This window comes from Carassius gibelio, chromosome B9, assembly GCF_023724105.1.
Source record: "Carassius gibelio isolate Cgi1373 ecotype wild population from Czech Republic chromosome B9, carGib1.2-hapl.c, whole genome shotgun sequence".
NCBI lineage: Eukaryota > Metazoa > Chordata > Actinopteri > Cypriniformes > Cyprinidae > Carassius > Carassius gibelio.
The window spans coordinates 7,927,841-7,951,222 of NC_068404.1; the positions used below are offsets into that span (position 1 = coordinate 7,927,841).

The following is a 23,382-nucleotide window of genomic DNA, read 5'->3' on the forward strand; positions in this document are numbered from 1 at the left end:
CGCCTCTCCTCCTCTTGCCATAACAAACTGATACCCGCCTCATTAACGTCACACTCGCGTCAGAGCACGGAGCGGGGCGCGAGCGCACAAGGCAGAAGTTGCCGAGCAACGGTGCGGCTCGTCGTGCGGTGACGCCAGTGCTGATGGAGGGGTTGCTCGGAGATGAGGACGATGACGCCAGTGGCGGAGAAGTGTCGCCGATCTCAAGCTGTCGATGTGATGGAGGCTCGCAGGCTCTGCTCCACCTGCTGGAAGGCATGCGCACTCCCTGAGCTGTCAGCTTCCTTGACATGCTTGTGTTACTTGAGGAATACAAAGAATGAATTATGATCGTGCTGAGAATGAGAATGCATGTTTGTTTTGGGTTCATCTGAATTCTCAGTATACATTAACCCCTAAAAGAAACATGTGGGCAACTTTTACACACATCTACATCCATATGGCACTTCTGTTATTTCTTTACACTCTTAAAAAAAAAAAAAGTGTTTTCTCTGCTGTGACCATTTTGTGGTTCCCAAAAGAACCTTTTTTTGACTATAAAGAACTTTTCTGCATTTGAAAGATTCTTCATAGAACCATTGATTCCAATAAAGAACCTTTATTGTTAGCAGGGTAATTTTGAAATTTTAATAGGGAGTTTTGATTAATTTGTCATTGGATGTATATAGGGGTCGAATGTAATTGTTTTTCACTTTTCATCTGTCGTTACACATGTAAATACATAGCTTAAATATCATGTTCTGATGGGCATTTAGTAAGAAAGTAAATAGCAAGTTGTCATTTAGCAAGGACTTTTATCCAGAGTTATTTATTAATGCTGTATAATAAACAACCATCACCTTAATGTAAAGCCTGACCCACTCAAAAAAATATGTGCATTACCAAAACTAGTATATGCAGGAACACTTTATAATAAAGTTTAATAAATTAACACGAGTTAACAATGAATACAACTTATGCAGCATTTATTAATCTTAGTTCTTGATAATATATGCATTTATAAAAATATCAAAAGTTGTATTTGTTAACATTAATGCACTTTGAACTAACATGAACTGAATTAAATTAACAAGGTTAATAAATGGTGTAAAAACCTATTATGTTATTTAGGGCATTAACTACTGTTTGCAGATTTGTACCGCATTAACAAAAAAACAACTGTTCATTGTTAGTTCATGCTCAGAACCACTAAACATTAATAACAGATGCAACATTAGATTATAATAATGCATTACATGTATTATTATGTATATATGTCTTTTTCATTGTTATTTTGTAGTTAACAAATGTTAACAAATGAAAAATTCTTGTAAAGTATTACTTAATATCAAGGGTGTAACTTTGGTTTGAAAAGTGGGGGGGACACAAAATGGGAAAACATTTTTTCGATTTGAATCCCATTTCCTCCATTTACATACAGTTAGGGACCATGGTGATACAAAATCCAGGAAATAATTACGTTGTTTATAATGATAAATTCTGCCAAAAAGAATAATAGGCTACTATGTGGAAGAAAAAGATGTCTTACTTTATTTATTGTTAAGTACCCAAGACTTGAGAGAATAATTTTATGAAGTAAAAAACGTTCACTAAAAATTTTCCCTGTCTCACCTATGAAATACGAAAATGTGCTAGCCTGTTTCTGACATGACATGATTAAAATTAATTACCTGACCCTTTACAAAGCACATACCTGCAACTCTGAGCTACTTCTCCCTATCTCAACCTCTCTGTTCTGAAGCAGCTCCACCTCATCTGTGCTCTGATATGAAAACAGCTGAGTTATGATCATATTGAGTCCACATAGCCAGAAAAGAGCCTCTGGATGTACATTTTAAAAACTGGGTGTGCCACATTCATTTTCAGATTAATGTGTAAAAAAAACCCTGACTGCGTATCAATAACTTTACAGACTAGACTGGGCTGATGTGTAAAACTATACTCAGGCTCACCACATAACCATAACACTATATAAAATATAGGCTAACTCAGAATAGCTTGACATTAAGCCTTTTCTTTGAACAAGTAAATCAATTTTTACTAATTAACTTCCATTTTAAATGAACAAATATTGTAAGTGAACAATAACTCAAGTGAACAATAACTCAAGTGAACAATAACTCAAGTTTAGAAAACATTTATTATTAAGACTTATTTTATTTCTGCATCTGAGTATAATGAGTTGAGTAGCCTGTAACAGCAGCCAGAGTCTGCTTGTCATACATTGCTGACAGAAAACGCTGCTGTTTAAAGTGGACACAGAATGTTCTAGGCAACATTAAATGTTTAGGTTAGCTAGCTAACGGTCTGAAGTTACCTAGCAACAGTGTATGTTAATGTTAGCTCATCAACAGGTGAAGACCAACTGATCTATCTATATTATAGATCAGTGTGTAGACCATAGAATGTAAAAACATAAGTAGACAGACATTTTGATTACCCTGACCTGAGCTAATTTACTGAATCAACCAACTCACATCTCCTTTTCTTTTTTTCATCCATGAAGACATTAAAGTCATCTGTTGCTGGCGTTTCATGACTGACAGCGATACCGGCTGCTCAGTAGAACTTTCAGTGCGCTTACACTATTCAGAGTGTGCACGAGACGTCCCTGCCGATATGCGGACGCGCGCATCCACACAGACAGGCAGGTCTGTTCTGCTCGGTCCTGCTCCTCCATGACGATGACGGCGCGCGGTTAAAAAAAATCATAAACTAATTTGAAAGTGGGGGGGACACGAACGGGATTTTGAAAAGTGGGGGGGACATGTCCCCCCTGTCCCCATAGGAAATTACGCCCGTGCTTAATATGTATAGAAATGCATCTCTGTGCAGTCTGGCTATGCATTCTTTATTTCGTATATTGCATTTTGTCATTACTAAGACTTTATAAGGTATTTTAACCTCCTAAAATGAACAGGGTTGACTTTTTCAGCTACACACAATCCTACAAATTACATAAAATAAAGTATGCAGTCATACTTGATATCTTTTGAAATGAAATATTCAAAAACCTCAGTGCATTTGAAATCATTTTGCAAGGAAATATGCAACCTGCAGTGATTGTAATGCATAATTCTCTTCTTAGAAAACACTGCTTGCAGGGCTATTTTGCAAGATTCAAGTCTCCTTCAGAAAACCAAGGTTGTGAGTAATCTGCTCTGCAGCTCAATAAGAGAGGGAGGGGTGCATCATTCATTGTGTATGCACAACACTGATCCATATGACAATGCTTAATGTCCACAGAGAGTGTATACCGCATCGGCATTAGCATTTCTCAGAGATCTTACATTTGCAAACAAAATATGTGCATGCACAAGCAAACCCCTCCCTTTGGACACACAGTCTCGTTCATGCACACACACACACACACACATGCACACACACACACACACACACACACATTTATTTATGCCTGAGGCAACCCCGCAGAGGAATTAAGTCGTTTGAAATGGCTGATACAGATAAAGATCGGCTGGTAATTGGTGCGTCAACACTCAAACAGACGCACGAGGCTAATATGGTGGTAGCAATACATCATAACATAGATGACAGTTTGAACAACAGGATTGTAAAACACATACTTGTTTGTCATGGAATGAAACGTGGCATTAAACTTATTATCAATAGGTGTAATGTTTTACTTTCGGTGACCTCAATTCATCTGTGAAGCAGATGATGAAGATTATCTTCCAGACAAAAAATATGTTTCAGATTAAGAGCTCATTCAATCCAGCCATAATTCATAGATCAGACAATGCTGCTTGCAATTTAGCAAAAAAAAAGAAATGTTGACTTCTTTCCTAATACTGTCTCTTACGCAAAATGTCTCTTTTGAATCACATTTTTGCCATCGCCTGTGTTTTGAAATAAATCTGTTTGTATTTCTTATATATTTCTGTGCAATATCTGGCTCACTCTACGCGAATACACAATTTAGAGACTGGTGGGTTGCGGAAAGCACCTACATTTCTTTCTTAACACGAGTTGAAGATTGGCGACTCCGTTTGATTTTGATATCTCTGAAAAGAAAGCCCAGTATAGTATTTTTACCCCGTGACATTAATGAGGGGTCTCCCTCAAATGTGACCTTTCAGAAACAGGGAATGTGCTGCCCACGCAAAAGACGATGAAAGCCTCTGGAGGAGTTTCTTGGTTTTGGTGGTGAGACATTCAACACATTCAACAACACAAACTTTTCCGCTCCGTGCTTATAGTGGTGTCAGAAAGTTTTCTGAGTCACGGTGGAACTGGAATAGACTTTGAGAATAAACAATCTGAGTAAACAAAGAGACTGGTGAGCTGCCACTGCAAAAGAATAAATAAAAATAAATAAAAATAAATAAATAAATCATATTTTTCCATTTTATTGTGTTTTTCTGTGCAAACATTCTTAAAGCAAAAAACCTTGAGTCTTGTTTTCTGAAATATTCATCAAAATTAAGAGAGTTTAAGCATGAAACACATAAAAAAATCTACAGGGGTAATAAAAATAAAATAAATTCAGAAGGAAAATAAGTTACATTTCTCCTTCTTTTTTTTCTGGCTGTAAAGAGATAGTTCAACCCAAAAAATGACAATTTAGCTTTACATTACTTGCTCACCAATGGATCCTCTGCAATGAATGGGTGCCGTCAGAAGGTGAGTGCAAACAGCTGATAACATCACAATAGTTCACAAGAAATTTAAGCAATACACACGCTGCATGTTTTTAATAAACAAATTGATCATTAAGTTTGTTTTTAACTTCAAATGCTTGGTTCTGACTAAAATACAAGTTCTCTATCCATAAAATCTAATCTGAATCAGGAGAGAAATATGCATGGATCAAGCACCATTTACAATTGAAAACAGTCCAAAACAGTTGTAAAAAATGTGTGGATTTTGAAGTGAGACGACAACATTAGATAGACTTTTTCACTGGAGAAAACATTATTATGGATTATGGACTCAAATTTTGACCAGAAGCAATGATTTATGGTTAAATTGCCTTAAGAAAGGATTTCTTAAAAACATACAGATTTTCACTTCAAAAGATGTTAATTAATGGATGGTGTTGTGTGGATTACTTATAATATTTAAAATAAATTAAAATTATGCATTTAGCAGACGCTTTTAATCCAAAGCGACTTACAGTGCATTCAGGCTATCAATTTTTACATATCATGTGTTCCCGGGGAATCGAACCCCCAACCGTGCGCTTGCTTGCTTGCTAGCACAGTACTCTACCAGTTAAGCTACAGGAACACAATATTTAATAATAATATTTTTATCATCTGTTTGGACTCTCATTCTGACGGCACCCATTCACTGCAGAGGATCCATCGGTGAGCAAGTGATGTAATGCTAAATTTCTCCAAATCTGTTTAATGAAGAAACAAACTCATCTACATCATGGATGCAAATGTTAAGCAAATGTAAAATTTTGGGGGCAAATTAGTCCTTTATATGTAAACCCACTTAAATTCAGAAAACAAGACTTCCCAGCTAGCAAAAAGTCGTCTATTAGACGTTGAATAAACGTAAACCTTCAACGTCTAATTACGGTCCACTGAAGGTTGAAAATGAAAATTGAAAAGACGTCAAATTTGTTCTACTTTTCAACGTTGAAAACAGGTCAATCTTCAACGTCTAATAATGGTCCACTGAAGGTTGAAAATGAAAATTGAAAAGACGTCAAATTTGTCCTACTTTTCAACGTTGAAAACAGGTAGATCTTTAACATTTACTAAATGCCTATTGTTGTCAATTCTCAAGTCCACATTAACATTCCAAATAACATTTCATATTAACATATGAATGAAACAAAGCTTTAAAGGGTTAGCATATAATCACTTTATTAATTAAAACAGCACATTTTAAATAGTGCAAACAGTCGGTAACCAACACAGATTTCACATTAGAGTAGTGCAATTAACATAGGTCGGTCCAGTAACCAACACAGATATTTCACATAAGAGTCAGTCCAGTAAACATAGGTCGGGGTCCAGTAACCAACACAGTTCACTTTCCAAGAGTCAACAAAACAACTCTAAGAAAGAAAATGTACACTAAAAGTTCAAACTTTGCGACCTCCACCTCCAGCTCTCCCTGGAGCATGTTTAAGTGTCTCAGCCATGGCAGCCCTGATTTCCACTTCTGTGGCGGTTTTACTCCACTTCATTACTGCGGCTGCAAAAGAAAATATATTAGATGGTGCATGAATAAACCATGTCTTACATCATTAAGGCCCCTACTACACATTGTATTTACATTATCAATTGCATGATTTGCATACCTTCCCAAAAGAAATACAATTGGTAAGCTAAATTACATATATACACAGGTGCTTCTCAAATTAGAAATGTCATTAAAAAGTTAATTTCAGGAATTCAACTTAACAGGTGAAACTAATGTATTATTATAGACTCATTACATGCCAAGTGAACCTTTGTTATAATTTTTATGATTATTGGCTTCCAGCTTATGAAACCCCCAATTTCAAAATCTCAGAAAATTATAATATTACATAAAAAAAAAGATAGAAAATACTGAAATGTTGGCCCTCTGAAAAGTATAATCATGCATATGTAATCAGCAGAGGCGATTCCAGGATTTAAAAAAATGGGGGGACCAAGAGAACTAGTGAGAGGGGGCCCATGGGAAATCAGAAAATTAAATTGGAAATAAGTAATTTAGAAAATAAGCACGATTTCAAAAATATTTGAAATGCCCAGTGCCTTAATATAGACACCACACAGTTTTGTTCTAATACATAAAAATAAAATAAATTCTGTTTAGAAAACCTAGTACATATGCATGATTATTTTTTCAGAGAGCCAACATTTCTGAATTTAAAATCCCTTTTCTTATCAATTTTGATGTTTTATTAAAATTTTCTGAGATTTTGAATTTGGGGGTTTCATAAGCCATAATCTAAATTACAACAAATTAAGGCTTGAAATCTCTTTGCATGTAATCACTTTGCATGTAATGAGTCTATATAATAAATAAGTTTCAAATATTAAAAGGTCAAATATGTAGGAATTTTGTAATAAAATATTCCCAAATCACTTGAACAGTGTTATATTTCCTGCAGTTGTGTACTTACAATATCCCAAAAGTCCCCAGAGATTTTTAATTTCAGATAAAATTTTCAATTAAATAATTGTCCGTCCCAGATATTTTCTTCACTTGTCGCCCGTCACTGACGTAATATCCGCGTTCTCCCTGGTTTCCGCTGTATTCGCTTGTTAAGTCTGACATGACGTAGCAGCGCTTCCGTGTCCAAACGCTCTCAGTTACCACGAGAAAACAACAAAAGGTGCTAATATAAACTCACAATGTGATAGAATACTAGTGAAAAAAGTTAATCTTAACCTTTAACTCCATATCAAAGTCCCAGATAGCCAGACAATGAAAATATAAATATAAAAAATATATATAAAAATTATTTGTGTTTGGGATACTGTGAGCATGGAGACTGTAGTGTATACCGTAAGTTTGAAAGCGTTTAGCTTAAATTATTAATATGAAAAAATAGTGCTCAAAAACAGCTGCTGAGGTCGTATTCTCAAGTTGAGGCTTGGACCCGGAAACAGCGCTTCTTACGTCATCACTTAACAACAGGATAGTAAGCAAAGGCCTCTGATTGTAACCAAGTTGACAGACGTGGACAACTGTAGTTCAAAATGTCTATCTGCACGCTTGTTCTTTCGTTCAAACATTATGGACCATGGCAAGCAGACTTTGGATTAAAAAAACTAAACTAAAACGTGGATCAACATCAGCGTGGTGTTTGAGATCTCTACGTCCGAGACGAACTTCTACTTGACACTGCTCTTAAATGTACTTTATTAGACAGGTAAGAAAATGTACATAAAACTAATCAATGTTATATAGTTTACAAGATGAAATGTTAGTATAGGATCTGTATGTAATTATAATGTTGAAATTACTGCTAGTCTCATACAGACAAACGAAGTTTGATCGTGTAATGGTTTGACCAAGTGAAACAGCGCTGCAAGTTTCATTCGTCTAATAAACTGACCTGTGAGTAGTAATACAACACTTCCATCTATTTCGGTAGAATTGTCAATATTCCTTTATATTCCAGGACTCGTGTCGCGTGTGTCTTGTAAGAGGTTAGCAACCCCTAGCGGTGAAGAAATTTACATATTGGACCATTTAAGTTAAATTCCTAAAATGAATAAACTTTTCCACTATTCTAATTTGAGAAGCACCTGTATAAACATGAAAAATGCAGTTACCTTTTACCACAGAGTAATGAACGGTATCCTGGAAGGCTTTTTTCTCACTGCGACCCCGCCCCTTCATGTTGAAAGCAGCCATTAGGCTGTTGGTGAAAAGCCTGAGAAAACATGCAGAAAATCATAGTGAGGTCAACGCCTACATTCTACAAATATTCCTTTCTGCTTGCATTATTCCTAATGAATCATCCCTTTCTGCATTTATGCTTTTCTACGTGCTAAGAGGAGGGCAAACAGAGCAGACAAGGAGTAAAAATTTTACTAAAGTGAAAAAAAAGTGAAGTGACATTCAGCCAAGTATGGTGACCCATACTCAGAATTCGTGCTCTGCATTTAACCCATCCGAAGTGCACACACACAGAGCAGTGAACACACACACACACACACACTGTGAACACACAGCCAGAGCAGTGTTCATCATTTATGCTGCGGCGCCCGGGGAGCAGTTGGGGGTTTGATGCCTTGCTCAAGGGTGCCTAAGTCGTGGTATTGAAGGTGGAGAGAGAACTGTACATGCACTCCCCCCCACCTACAATTCCTGCCGGCCCGAGGCTAGAACTCACAACCTTTTGATTGGGAGTCCGGGGGGTTGCGAGTTCGAGTCTCGGTCCGGAGCTAATTAACTGCATAATAATTAACTGTAATTAACTGCATAATTACATTCTATTTTCTGAGCATGAGAAAGTTGTTTAATACCTGTCCATTACTTTATGGACGCAGTCTTTGTTATTCCTCCCTCCCACCTTTGAGAGCTGGGACACCTGTACATGACACATGAAAAGCCACTCAATACATTATGAATAAACCAATGGTGTTGTAAATATAGTTTGTAAATAACAATCTGATTGTTGCCAGATTGAGCTTAAATGGGAACTACTCATGTTGACTCATCCATACAATAACATCCTATAAAGCTGTGTGCATGTTAACAGATTCTGCAAAAAGCATATTTTTTGCACATTATAGATAATTTAGACTTTTTGGAGACTTGGAAGTCTAGTCTTATTGACACAGTTTAGTCCAATTTCTGTAGAAATCATACCCTTTGTTCCCAGAGGTTGCGTTCCTTGAGACGTGCCTCTTCTTCTGCAAAATCTTCAAAGGTTTCTAGCCTAGCAACATGGACAGCAGAATTCAGTGGCTCATAGTGCCTTCCGACTCTTTTTATCTCATCAAGAATTTCTACAAGCTTTCCAAGCACTGACTTCTGGTATTCTGTGGAAGAAAATACATTAATTATTTTTTTTACTTTATGATTACTAAAGAATCATACAATAATAAATATTGACTATGGACGTACTAGCTTGAGACATGGGGAATAAGCCTCTCTCGGACTCTGATGGCATCTGAACTCCATGCTGAGGTGTGCGAGAACGCCTAGATCCTGAAAAAAAAAAATTGAAGCTGATTAAAATTTAAAGACAGCTACTCCTGCAATAATGTCAATAAGGTAGGAGAATTGACAACTATGAAGAATGCAACTGATTAAGGACTCACTGGATGAGGATGCCCGACCTTTTCTGCTCCCGGACTGTGATTGCTCTCGAACTCCACGCTGAGGTGTGCGAGAACGCCTAGATCCTAAAAATTTTTTATTACATAAAACACAGCATTGAAGCTCATTAAAATCATTTTTTAAAGACAGCTGCTCCTGCAATAATGTCACTAAGTGAGGTAGGAGAATTGACAACTATGAAGAATGAAATTAATCATGGACTCACTGGATGAGGACTCCCGACTCTTTCTGCTCCCGGACTGTGATTGCTTTCGAACTCCACGCTGAGGTGTGCGAGACCCTATAGATCCTTAAAGAAAAATTTATTAAATAAAAACAGCATTGAAGCTCATTGAAATCGTTTTTAAAAGACACCTGCTCCTACAATAATGTCAATAAGTGAGGTAGGAGAATTGACAACTATGAAGAATGCAAATGATTAAGGACTCACTGGATGAGGATGCCCGACCTTTTCTGCTCCCGAACTGTGATTGCTTTTGAACTCCACGCTGAGGTGTGCGAGAACGCCTAGACCCTTAACAACAAAAAAAAAAAAAACCTGCGTTAAAGCTCAATGAAATGTGTGTTTTTTTTTTTTTTGCTCCTGCAATAATGTCAATAAGTGAGGTAGGAGAATTGACAACTATGAAGAATGCAAATGATTAAGGACTCACTGGATGAGGATGCCCGACCTTTTCTGCTCCCGAACTGTGATTGCTTTTGAACTCCACGCTGAGGTGTGCGAGAACGCCTAGACCCTTAACAACAACAAAAAAAAAAACCTGCGTTAAAGCTCAATGAAATGTGTGTTTTTTTTTTTTTTGCTCCTGCAATAATGTCAATGAGTGAGGTAGGAGAAATGACAACTATGAAGAATGCAATAAAAAAAAAATGTACTAGCCAATTAAAAAAAATTTGTTTTACTGACTTACTGTCTGACTCTGGACTAAATGCTTCTAATGATTCAGACCTTGTGGGCGAACGGTGATGCGTTGGACAAGAACATCCAGAAACTGAAAAAGGAACAGAAATGGTTGAAACACTTTGTTTTGAACCCAGGCTTAAAAATACTTTATATTCCATCAGCATTGTGAACAAGTAGAATAAAAAAATTAAAAAAAGGAAATTACTGTCTGAAGATGCAGGACTCTCTGGTTGTCTAATGGTGGTGTTAGCCAGTTCTGGGGGTGCAGGTAACTCGAGCAGCATTGCATTTTGTCCTGTGGTTAAAAGGAATTCCAAAACCAGAAGCAGTACAGCAACTTAAAATGACAGAAAACTCATATTGCCATCCATTTCCTGAAGTTTGATTACTGAATTATACCACTGGACCAGCCCAGCTATTTTACTCACCCTTAATTTTTGGCGGAGGAACCGGAAGCAACACTGTATCCTCTAGACAAGAACATGCACAATGAAATTAATCATGGTCAGATAATGATGAATACTAATACAGTTTACACAAACAACTTAAACTGTACTCACCCTTTTTCTTGTCTGGCAATGACTCATCCTCCTCAGGAGACAAATCTGACCCTGCCAATATTATATTTGTCACTTATGATATGTGATTGTTTACATTATATGCTCATTGTTTAATGCATGTCCTTAAATAGGACCAAATAAATTACCTTGAACATAATCTTCAAATTTCCTTCTTTTCTTCATTCTCTTTTGACTGACTGTGTCCTCCTCTTCGGTTTGAGCTGAGGTGTAATTATATTTTTCACACTCCTGTCGGCTTACTAAAAATCAAGAATAAAAAAAAACACTACTAACAATAGTAATACGTATTCGAGTATTATAGGATTGTAACAAATTATTAAATTAAAATAAAAAAAAAGCCAGAAATAACATTCAAAATATTTGTTTTTTTCACCTGATGTCACTTTGACTTTTACAAATTCAAAGCTTAACCAGTCCTCTTCTGGTTGTAAAAGGTGCTTATGTGCCACAGACACGTTTTTTAGAGGCCATCGCACCACTTTGGTCTCTGTGTCAATCCAGTTCAATGGCAAAACTCCTTCCATCTGCTTCCCATTCTCCACCCAAACAGCCCGTGCGTATACCATTGCCTGAAACACAATTAGATAATTTAATTTAGAACTACACAGTGCACTACTATTTTTAATAATAGTAAATATTACATACGTTATTTATGTTCATTTCCTGTGCTCCATTCCATGGAGGAGAGGAAAAAGGACATGCCCTTGTTCACAAGGGAGACAAACAACTTTCCGGTAAAGGTCTTTGGTTTGCAATAACTTTGTCTTTGTCCGTTTTCTTTGAACATAGACTATATTCAATAGCCTTGACTCACATGGCTTCTTAAAAAAGTCTCTTGTGTCCTTTTGGCTCAGCACATCACATACCAAAGTTCCATCTTGCCTTTTTTCCTTCACAAATGCAAAATTTTCATTGTGAAGCATAAAGCAGTGGTCTTTATCTTTGGTTGATATATAAAAACATGACCTTGTCTCTTGAGGCTTGTTGATGCCTTTCTTTGCATTTTCGATCTCACTTATCCGCTTTGTTACTTGAGCAATTGGATTGTGGCTATTTTTGACCAATTTTTTTATTACTTGCAGATGATTTTCGAATGGGAAACATGAGATGTCATTTAGTGAACAGTTGAAGCGAGAAGCATCTTCATGCAGATGCAACAGGCAGTGCACATTGTAGACTGCAAATGTTTTTCCATAAAGGTCATCACACCTTTCAACAAAGTATTTTAGAAGCTCCTCAGCATATGCAATATATGAACGTCTTGTGTTCTCATCAGAGCTCAGCAGGATTGACAGAGCCACTGTCAATGTCAAAAAGTGAGTATACACTTCATGTGAAACTACATTTCGAAGAACATTTGGTCCAGTATATAAAACAAACTGTCGAAATTCAGTTGCTTTCCATCTATCCAGTTCCCTCAAACCCCTGGGCTGCCTTGCAAACTCACTTGGCATGGATCCATTCAGCTTGTTTAGTTTTTCTGAGATCTCATCTTTTTGTCTTGCAGATAGCCGGCACACTTTTGGACCCCGAGACAAAAAGACTAGAACACGTTTTACTACTCCTAAACAAATCAAATGCATATAGTCTAACACAAAAGAGCTCACGCAAGGTATGCCTGCATCAATAAGTGGGCTTTTTATAGTCTGGTGATCTTCATACAGTACTTGACTGAACTCCTCGTCTGTTCTTGCTCTAAAGCTCTCATGACTGTTAAAAACTACTCTACCTTCCCACGATCCTTTGGCCAAACATCTTTCACAGCTGGAGTACCCATTGTGGTTTTTTACGCACTTTAAAAATGATCTTGCTGGTGCATCACATATAAAGGCCTTAAGGGTGATAGCATAAAGTTGACCTTCATACTCCATCCCAACAGCTTTGAGATGCTGAAACTCTTCCAAAAGGTCTTTGACAAAATCATCCAAAGGACTTGGCTTTGCTGTTCCACAGAAAAGTGCAACAATGAAAGGATCAAAAGTGTGAAACTGTGCCAATATGGGCCAAAATTGAACACTGTTTGATTTAAAAAGTGGTACGCCATCAATGTTCACACACAACTCAACAAGGTTTTGTGAAAAGGATTGGCACTGTGCAATCTTTAGTTTAATGCCTTGTTCTAAACCATAATAAATGTACTGCCCATTACATCTAGAAAGACATTCAACGGTTTTGGGGGTTGAAAGGAGGGTGCGTGCATCCTTTGGCAGCTGGTGCCCATGTCTACGTAGGATGCCTAGTAGCTCATTCAATGACGTTTGAGTGACTGAATTACTTGTTGACCAAGTCCTTAAATCACAGCCAATATCTGGTGTATCACTGTCAGGGTGTAAACTCAGGATTTCAGGCTCAGAGTCAGAGGATTCTACATGCTCTGTGTATCCATAATCGGATTCATTATCTTGTACAACTTCTTGAAGTCCATCACCATCACTTCTATCACTTGGTAGCGAATTAATTTCAAGGTTGTCATCACTATCCAACTGAGCAATGGCATTAACTTCTGCTTTTCTTTTTCTCCAACTTCTTAAGTATGTCATATCTGCAATAGTAATATAAGTGTATGTTGACATTGTACATTTTTTAAATTGATTTGATTTTTAAAACATTATTAAGCAAGTTTTATAGTGTTTGCTAATTATAGGAGGTACATTTATGTGCAGACATCATGATGCTTGCTTCAATTTAAATGTAATCCTGGATTCTCTCAAGGACTGCCAACGTTTTGGAAGGATATCTTTCTTGTAATAATATTAAGTAATATTTGTGGTTCTTGAGATCAGTTTAATTCTCCATTCTCAAATATTTTGATAGAAATTTCACAAATATATAAATTATATAAATAATTGGTTAGTCAAATATACAAAATTATTTTAGTGATTTTTTTTTTGTACAACTTATTTTTAGAAAAAATTATATTTTCAACTCAAACAATCAAGTAAATTATATTCAGAGATTTTCTTAATTTTATAAAGTTAATTATTACTGAGATATTTTCTAAGCCACTGAATATTTTTTTTAGAGTGTGTACTGTAGAGAAAATGCAAAGGCATATCAAGCTGCTCTGTCACAACCATGGCAACCAAAGTCCTGCACAGGTCAATTTTTGGAGACCCGCCCCCACAAAGTTCAGCACCAAGTGTATTCTGATGTAAAATTAACGGTCGCCTGAGGACGCTCAACCATCTTATCTGAGCTCAAAACGCTGCTTGAAAGAGTGTCAAGATACTAAAAATAATAAATACATAATTATGAACGTGTTTATTTTTGTTCTCAGTACGTTATTTATTGATCAGTACGCATTTAATGATTATGAAAGCATTACAAAAAAAAAAATTTATATATTATATACCATCGATGAAACCACAAAGCTGACGCGGAGGTATGTATAACTGCAATATAAAGTAATTGAGTATTATTGCTATTAGTATTATTTTTTTTAATTAGGTAAGGTTACATGTAATATAAGCAACAGCTCCAAGTCTCACGCGCAGTGTAGGCTATACGTTACATCACTGTCCGAATCCGTTCACTTATTAATTTGTTCACTCCTTCCTGATAGGTATAGTGAACTCAACTGCCATACACTATATAGGGATTAGTGAATGAGTGAACGATTTCAGACACAGCGCAGGATTTGGCATGACACGTTGATGGAGCAAAAATGATATGACAATGGCGTTTTGGAAAAGAGCTCTTCAAGCACATATTTTTCATCTGCTACTAAGGTTACCCGTCTGCAAGGAGTTCATTATCCGCCCGCATCATCGCCCGTGAATTTTAGGAATGTCACCACCCGTTTTATCCACTTTTATAAGGGTAACGTGCCGTTACCCGACCCGTTGCAGGACTCTAAAATGGCGGCGCCTTCGCGGAGTGAAACGCGTGACGTCTCATTCTCAATCTTGAACTTCACCATCTAGTTAACAATGAGGTTTTGTGCTTGCTAGCTTGAAGAAAAACACAAAACTAAACACTTAGCCGTACAGCTAAATTCTATCAGTTAAGTTGGGCAACCTAGCTGAGGTAATGTTTTAAAGGAAGATTATAGCATAAACAAAGCTAAAATTAATTAATCTGGCTATCTACCTCGATATAACATAACTAAATTACAAAATAATCACCAACAGTTAAACTTTAATGGCTTATTAATATCCGCATTTGGGTAATTTATTAGCTAACTGTCGATCCGTGTGGTGTGGCTATGGACACTCAGGGTAGCCGAATGTCTAGCTAACTACTGTAATTACGTTCACAATAATAAAAAAAAAAAAGTCAGGTTTGGTTGAAATAAGCTAAACGTTTTCAACGTTACACTTATTTTGCTATCATATCTAATTATTTTGTCATAGCTACTTACTTTACACAGCTGCTTTCTGAGTCGTGAAGAGCTTTCTGGAATCTGGCGGTTGGCGCTGGGCTTTTTTCGCGCCACATTCACGCGCTGCTTCTTCTTCTTTCGTTTTAATGGTGGTTGTCAACTATCTTTAATGGCGCATTACCGCCACCTCGTGGGGTGTGTTAATTATAGCAATGGATGAATCCTCATTGCACCTCAATCGCAGTTGTTTAACTTTTACGGAATATGTAAAACTCTTTACATTTATTTAAGATAATAATGAACATGGTTTGGTAATTTGCTTTCTCTGTTGTTTTAGCATGTATAACAGATTATCTAGCTGAAAACGCGATCAGTTGAAAACACGTAGTCAAACAGTCCAGCCACTCCTTAGTTGAAATCACGTTGTAAACCAGTCCCAGGCGGACCGACTTATTTACAACCATATTTCAACGTTGAAAGACGGTAATTGTTTACTGGGTTATTTGTCATTTTGCTTATCGACACCGAAAATTTCAATAGTTACTACTACTGGAAAAGAAGAAAAAACTAAACAAATAAGATCATTTTATGCAGTGCAGACATGACAAAGCATAGAAGAATAGAAAAGGGAAAGAAAAGTCAGCTGATGGGGGAGGCAACAAAACATGACACCTCCTCCACAGACGGAGGTAAAAAAAAAAAAGGCAGGTCATCCCACGCTGCTGGTTAATCTTGGAGGAATGCAAACACGATGCAAAGAAATCAACTGATTCAAATGCAGAGGTGGGTAGTAACGAGTTACATTTACTTCGTTACATTTACTTGAGTAATTTTTCGGGGTAACTAATACTTTTCGGAGTATATCTAAAGATGGGTACTTTATACTCTTACTTGAGTAAATTTTTTGGGAAAAATCTGTACTTTTACTTCGTTACTGTGGCCGACGCCCCTCTCGTTACTTTATCTTCATGCAATAAATGTTATAAATGCTTCAGTTTATTCCAAACACGCCGTCTACTTTTCTCTGGGAAATGAGCGATGCCCATTCGCGAATGATTCATTCTTTTGAGTCAATTCTGTTCAAAGGCTTGATCAAACCAATTGGCAAACGAGTGAATTTGTTCATGAATCAGTTTGAATGAGTCGTTCAGTTCCCTGCCGCACGCGCTGAGCGTCTGAAGCGGTTCACTCAGAGAGTTGTAACGTTTAAGAATATCAGCAGCGCTGAAAACGGGGCTATGGAACTGCACTGAATTGAAAGCAAATCTACAAAAGCTATTATTTGCTTGCGATGGAGATCCTTATTAGATGAACACCACGTGTGCTGTCTACTGTTTAACAGGTAATAACTTGGGCTACATTCGATTACAGTACACGATACCACTGTAACATTAGTTTGTTGTAAGTGTGTGGCTTATAACAGAGGGGAGTCAAGTTGAATGCAGCTTCCAAAAGACAAAAAAATAGCCGATTAAGATTTTATTAGTTTTAAAACAATCACACCGGTGCGAGTACGTTCAACAAGTCATATCAGCTGCTAAATTCAGATCTTTGATCGCTTGCTGGCGCTGAGCCAGAGACAGACGCGTTTTTACAGTGCTGCGCATTATAACCAATCACACAAGATTCTGTTGAGCTTTTGAATGCAATCAGGCCAATCAGAGGTGTTCAGATGAGTCATCGCTAAAATGCCGGTGCTTCCTTCACTCGCTCACTGAATGGAGACCTCTTTCTGGCGAATTCTCTCGTCAGAAACAACAAAGTGCAGATGTGTGTACGAATCTATAATTAAGATATTGATTTCACAGTGTTAACAGTTTCAGCGATTTTAATGGGAGTTTCTGAGAGTGATTGAAATCTAGACATTCAGTGAAAATGATCTTTAATCATGTAGATGTTATTTGCTCTCTTTCTGAACAATGAAAGATTAGTAGCAATATTTATATCACATTAACTTTCAATGTTAAATTCACATTTAATATAAAGTCAGTCGTATTAAAAATATGTTATGGCATGACACCTATATTTGTTACTTAAGTAAACAGACAGGGTTTTATAATAAATTACATACATTGGAGTAAAGGCTGATGAAATATATACATTTATACACACACACATACATTACATACATTTTATCTATTTATCTAAATAAAAATAGGCTCCGTATATATGACCCAAAGTAACTAGTAACTAACTACTTGAGTAGATTTTTTATCCGATACTCTTTTACTCTTACTCAAGTAACTATTCAAGACTAGCACTTTTACTTTTACTTGAGTAAATATTTCTAGAATTACTTTTACTTTTACTTGAGTAAAGTTTTTGGGTACTCTACCCACCTCTGTTCAAATGTCATATACTTTCACCTGACTGTACCTAAAGCACCGTTCCTGCACAACCCTAAAGGTCACACGCTAGCAACGAAATTGCAGCGTGCCGTTTGCATTGCAGATGACTTTAACCCCACCTGTTTGCATATCTCTCTGCTTTGAATGTAATCTGACTTTGATATGATCCTATTTGTTATGTAACCTGTAACATGATGCCACCTGGGCTCTGCTCTAGACTCTTAACCTTGTGTAATTTAATCCGAACAGACATTTAGGTCATTGCACTCTTATAATATCATTTCTCAAATCTTTTTCAGAGAAACTGTGCCCTTTCGCATTAAATGCTGTTTCCAAACCTTTTTAATTCCATGATCTGACATGTAAAGTATTCTGCACCAAATTAAAGGAATACAAAATGCACATTAAGATGCATTATCGAGCTGTGCAGCATAAGAATGAGATATATCTTATTAGCTAAAACACAAATGATTGCATTTTCCCTGCAAGGGCTCATTCAAGCCAGCTCCATAATTCATAATTAAGACAGCACACTAATGAGCTCTCAGACATATTTTATTAGTCTAAAACACAAGTTATTACAACTAATTACACATATAAAACCCGGTGCTAAATGACACCATTTACAATAACTCCTTGTGCCATCAATGCTAAAATAATGCACATTTTCTTGGAACCTTTTGGCACAATCATATTATTATGGATAGTTTTAAGGTAAATAAATAAATAAATAAATAAATATATATATAAATATTAATGGACCATCAACTTGGACGGTCACGTAATTTGAGTTTAATAAGTGAGTTGTTAAACATAACTGCTAAAATTTGAATGAGAAATTAAGTTTTACAATATAGTCAAAAAAAATTAAAAATATATAAAAATGCTAAGTGCTAAAATATGTTTATCATAGGGATGCTTATGGATTTAACACCTTGTATTATGTATAATTTTGTAAAACTTGACCTGACATTTTTATATTTTTCGTTATTTCTGCTATGTATTTCAAATATGCATGAAAATGGGAATGAGTGTTGTTGTTTTTTTCTGTGACAGATCGATAACTAAAAATACATAAAATGCAAATACATACTGAGGCCGTTTTTTTTTCTTTTTTGCATATTTTTGCAGGTGGTCTGTGTCCATGCCACATAAAGATGAGGAAGATAAATATAGGCCTACCTCATCTTTAATTTTTCATTCATCTGAAGAAAAAAAAACCCTCAACAACATGAAGAAAAACATACACAGATGTCTCTTCAACAGCTGGGAAAGGCTATTGGCATGAGCAATGATTCATAGTACAACTGGCCATTTCATTGTGACGTCACAGTCAAGGTTTTAGCCCAAGAGGATGTGTGGATGCATGTGTTTATGAGAGAGCGAGAGAAGCCTGAATTAAACAAACAGCCTGTCACAAACACTGTATAGTGTTTTCACTAATCGTAATAACTTACTTTAACTGTCCAAAAAAGTGTTTTAGCTGTGCTCCTGTGATGTTTAACCACTTTTGACCCTCCATACTGCTCTGCAAACATCTCTCCCAATCAAAACAGACATGATGGCACACAAAACAATCACTGTTTACTCAAATCCATAGAATTAGCCTGCTGTCCAAGTCATGTTGCCATGTCATTATCCAGCCACACGCTATTTACCTTCACTTTTTGTGTCACTAAAGAATGAAGGCTCTCGTCTTTTCTTTTCATACCTGCATAATAAACGTGCATGGTAAACTCTGTAAGTTGTTCAGATTGCATTGTTTGTGAAACTAATGCCATTGCATTTGCTTTTGAAAGGAGCTTTTTGCAGTACCACCCCATTGTTTGCAAATTCCTTGCTCTGTACGTCATATATCACCACAGCATGATTAATTACTCTCATATTCAGCCGCTAATCTACAGGGCTATTATGAAAGGTATCAACGTGTTTAAAGTCTTATCGTAGCAAAACTGTTAGGAGGGGCAAAATATCAAACCTTTGTTGGCACGTGACATCAAAAAGCCTTTCATATTTTGCACTGGTGTATTATAATGGGGTTAGAAAGGATTTCAGAGTTTGAGATGGAATTTGCCACAACGGTAACACTTTAGAATAAGGTTCCATTAGTTAATGTTAGTTAACTACTTTCGTTAACATGAACTAAGCAAGAACAATCCTTCTACAGCATTTATAAGTCTTAGTTCATGTTAATTTCAACATTTACTAATGCATTATTTAAATCAAAAGTTGTGCTTGTTAACATTAGTTAATGCACTGTGAATTACCATGAACTAACAATGAATAACTGTATTTTCATTAACTAACATTAACGAAGATGAATAAATACAGTAATAAATGTATTATTCATTGTTTGTTCATGTTAATTAATACATTAACTAACATTAACTAATGGAACCTTATTCTAAAGTGTTACCGCCACAACTTATGTGTGTTTTTTAGGAGATACAACCACAGCGACCACTAATGCCAATCATAGATATACTGAAATACAAGTTCCACTGATTTACACACCTCTTACTTCACATACTGATGTCAGAATACTATAAATCATTGTTTTTCTCTGTTACTATGATCTTCATGATCATGCAGCCACTGTACATAACTAAAAATTGAACAATGTCCAAACATTGAGTCTTTCCTGCGCTCACAATCTGCTAGCCTGCTTGGCTAAAACTAAACATGTTTAAATCTGGTTGGTCTCTTGTTATTCTCATCCTCAGTACCACCCACAGTCCGTTCACTGACCATCTCATGCATTTACCCCACAAATAAGGGAAATAGCTGACTGAAAATGGCAGTTTAAATGTGATTTGCTGGTGCTATTAAGCCACACGAACTATAACTAATTGCTTTTCACGTTGGTTAGCCAGATCTTTCAGTCCAAGCAAGCCCAAAAATGCTGAAAACGGGATCAGACTTCATGGCAATAGTCAAAAATGTGTCTATGTGCGGCTAGTTGCTTGTTATAGTGTTGTTGTGATCCAATATTGTGAGAATGATGAAGAGAAAAAAGAGGGCACGAAAGAGATAATAGAGAAGCTTTTCTTCTTTGACTGATTGTTGAATTTGTTTTTCCCACTATCTGTTGATTTTGGCCGCTACATCCCCACCTCGTGAGTTCGTACGTCAAAGATTCATTTTCAAAGAAGTCTTTTTACAAACAACAGTAGTGACTATCCGGAGCTTCTACCCTCGGATCTGAACGCTCACCATTAATGAAAACACATAACGCACACAAACAAACACAGACAGAGGAAGTGCTTGTTTGGAGGACAGAACCTTATGTATCTGGCTAATAGCTCAGAGTTCAAAGTTCATGAAGCAAAGCAGTGCTGGAATCTGCAGGGTACGTCTGGCAAACAAATGGTCCTTTCCTGTAACTCAATCATCTCTGCTGTGCTAATCAATGAGCCATCAGCCAAATGAGCAGCAGCTCCAAATATTTATGGATCACCCTCTCAATGAATCAATACCTTGACGTATATATCTCAAGCTATGCTGCTATGCACTTCCTTTTGATAAGCTCCCTAATATCACCAAGCATGTTAGTTTTGATGATCTGCAATATGCAGCAAATGTGTTCAGCTGTGTTGTTGTAAATATTTCTGGTAGATGGCATTCTGTAGATGACTGACATCAAAATGCACATTTGCAGTGGGTCAGTAAATCACACACAGGGTTGGCCGAATGTGTTCAGTGTTGGGGAGTAACAACTTAAAAGTATTGATGCTGCTCATTTTTCAGTAGCTTGACATTAGCTAGTTTAACTGCTAGTGCAGCTTTTCCAACAAGTAGTGGTCTATCACGACATATTTGTCACATCGTGGCTATACAGATAAGAAAACTGAGATAAACAAACAGGCCAATCCCAGACTTTTGAACAGTATAGTGTATCAAAATGTTTTTTTTTTTTTTGGATTTAACTCTGCTAAAGCTTATCTTGTAGCTTCACAAGCTAAGGTTTCAAAGTAGCTTCCCAACACTGTGATGAAGCCCTACTGCTGGCAAGTCTACAAAAATCCTGGACACGTCAAATCATCAGTCATGTCTTTTCTAAGAACTTCCCCTCTGAGTTTAGACAACAAACATTAAAGACTCTTAGAACTGCTCTGTCAACTGTTTCGCAGCTTGCAAGGTTTCCTGTAAATACGGCAGTGTCGTAAAGGACAATCATGAGGTGTGCTCACGTGGTGTAAAGCTCCCTAACGCATGTGATATTATCACAGGGCAGATTTTACATCACTTCTAAGCAGCCACTCACAAGATCCAGAGGAGGACACATGTGATTCAGAGATATGTCATCTCTTCTGATGAGAACAGCAGTGAGACGCTTCTCAAACCTTATTCAAGAGCCTCTGAATCACCGTACTGTGATATTTGAGTCATAACATGCGTAACGTTATAGGGAGATTAGTGTAAGGAGCTCGTTCACACCTGCTGAGGTGAGATGAGATGTACCTCACAGCCAGCCTTTATTAGTGTTTATTAGCTGGCATGCCTTCACATGCACGCATGGCTCATGTTTACGTACAGTTCATGTATCTCTCTCTCTCTCGCTCTCTCCTCCCGTTTTTAGACACACGAATATGTTTGCTCAAATGGCTTTCTGCACAAAAGCCCTATGTGCGTCATTGCTGTTAGACAATCCTTTGTCCCTAAGGAAAAAAAGGGAGGCAGAGAGAAAGGGTGATACAGAGAGTAATGGAGAAAAAAGAGAAAATTAGGGTAAAAGCTAAAAAGGATTTAGAAACATGAACTATGGTGAGGATGAGAGAGAGAGAGAGAGAGAGAGAGAGAGAGAGAGCAGAGAATGAAGGGAACACAGACAGGCTGACAGAGAGATAAAGAGGTCAAAACATTTGGTTTCGTTATGCAACTACTGGTTTTATGTACGTAGAACTTTTTTCAATTTTTTTTAATAAAGCACATTCAAAGCTGTGAAATTCAGATGAACATGTAAATGTTATATATAAAAGATCCAGAGAAAACACTTAATGAGCATTTTATTTCCCATATTAACGTAGTTCCTACTGAAACAAGAAGTTAAGTATTGATTAGACATTAATTTATGCTGTCATAAAATAACTATATAATTTAATGTTACAATATTTTGTTTTTTCTTCTTATTTTAATAGCCTTCCTCTAACAATAATATTAACAATAATATGTTTTGTTCTTATTTCAGAGCTAATTGTTTGTTTAATATTTAAATATTAAATTAGTCATTTTTTTAATTAATGTATATTTTTAAGTTGATAAGCTTAAAGTTGAAAAAATTTAATAATTATAATTATTATTATAATTGGTTGATTCGCCCAAAAATGAAAATTAAGCCATAAATTACTCACTCTAAAGTCATCCTAGCTGTGTATGAATTTATTCTTTCATATGAATCCAGTCAGAGTTATTTAAAAAATATTTTTGATCTTTAAAGCTGTTTGATGGTCCTCAGTGGGTGTT

The 23,382-nt window shown here is 36.5% G+C and overlaps 1 protein-coding gene and 1 long non-coding RNA gene across 9 annotated transcripts; one reads left to right on the top strand and one right to left on the bottom strand.

The window, feature by feature from the left end:
• Positions 1-5,795: 5,795 nt before the first annotated feature.
• Positions 5,796-15,919, bottom strand: LOC127965319 (serine/threonine-protein kinase PRP4 homolog). 8 transcript variants are annotated; one of them, XM_052566080.1, is made up of 16 exons: positions 15,611-15,919; positions 11,624-11,819; positions 11,376-11,489; positions 11,230-11,280; positions 11,098-11,139; positions 10,875-10,964; positions 10,677-10,757; positions 10,419-10,502; positions 10,196-10,279; positions 9,971-10,054; positions 9,747-9,830; positions 9,550-9,633; positions 9,292-9,464; positions 8,946-9,010; positions 8,250-8,350; positions 5,796-6,171 (listed from the first exon to the last, which is right to left on the bottom strand). In XM_052566080.1, the coding sequence occupies exons 2-16, from the start codon at positions 11,814-11,816 to the stop codon at positions 6,059-6,061; spliced, it is 1,443 nt and encodes a 480-aa protein (XP_052422040.1). In that variant the 5' UTR covers positions 11,817-11,819; positions 15,611-15,919; the 3' UTR covers positions 5,796-6,058. The 8 variants fall into 8 exon arrangements, with proteins under 8 accessions (XP_052422040.1, XP_052422045.1, XP_052422044.1 ...); XM_052566081.1 differs by lacking the exon at positions 15,611-15,919 and adding an exon at positions 11,896-12,020 and having other exon boundaries at positions 5,817-6,171; positions 9,765-9,830; XM_052566079.1 differs by lacking the exon at positions 15,611-15,919 and adding an exon at positions 11,896-12,020 and having other exon boundaries at positions 5,819-6,171.
• Positions 15,920-16,127: 208 nt separating this feature from the next.
• LOC127965329 (uncharacterized) lies at positions 16,128-19,663 on the top strand. Its single transcript, XR_008155277.1, has 2 exons — positions 16,128-16,354; positions 19,051-19,663. It is a non-coding gene; the product is annotated as an uncharacterized LOC127965329 (long non-coding RNA).
• Positions 19,664-23,382: the final 3,719 nt, after the last annotated feature.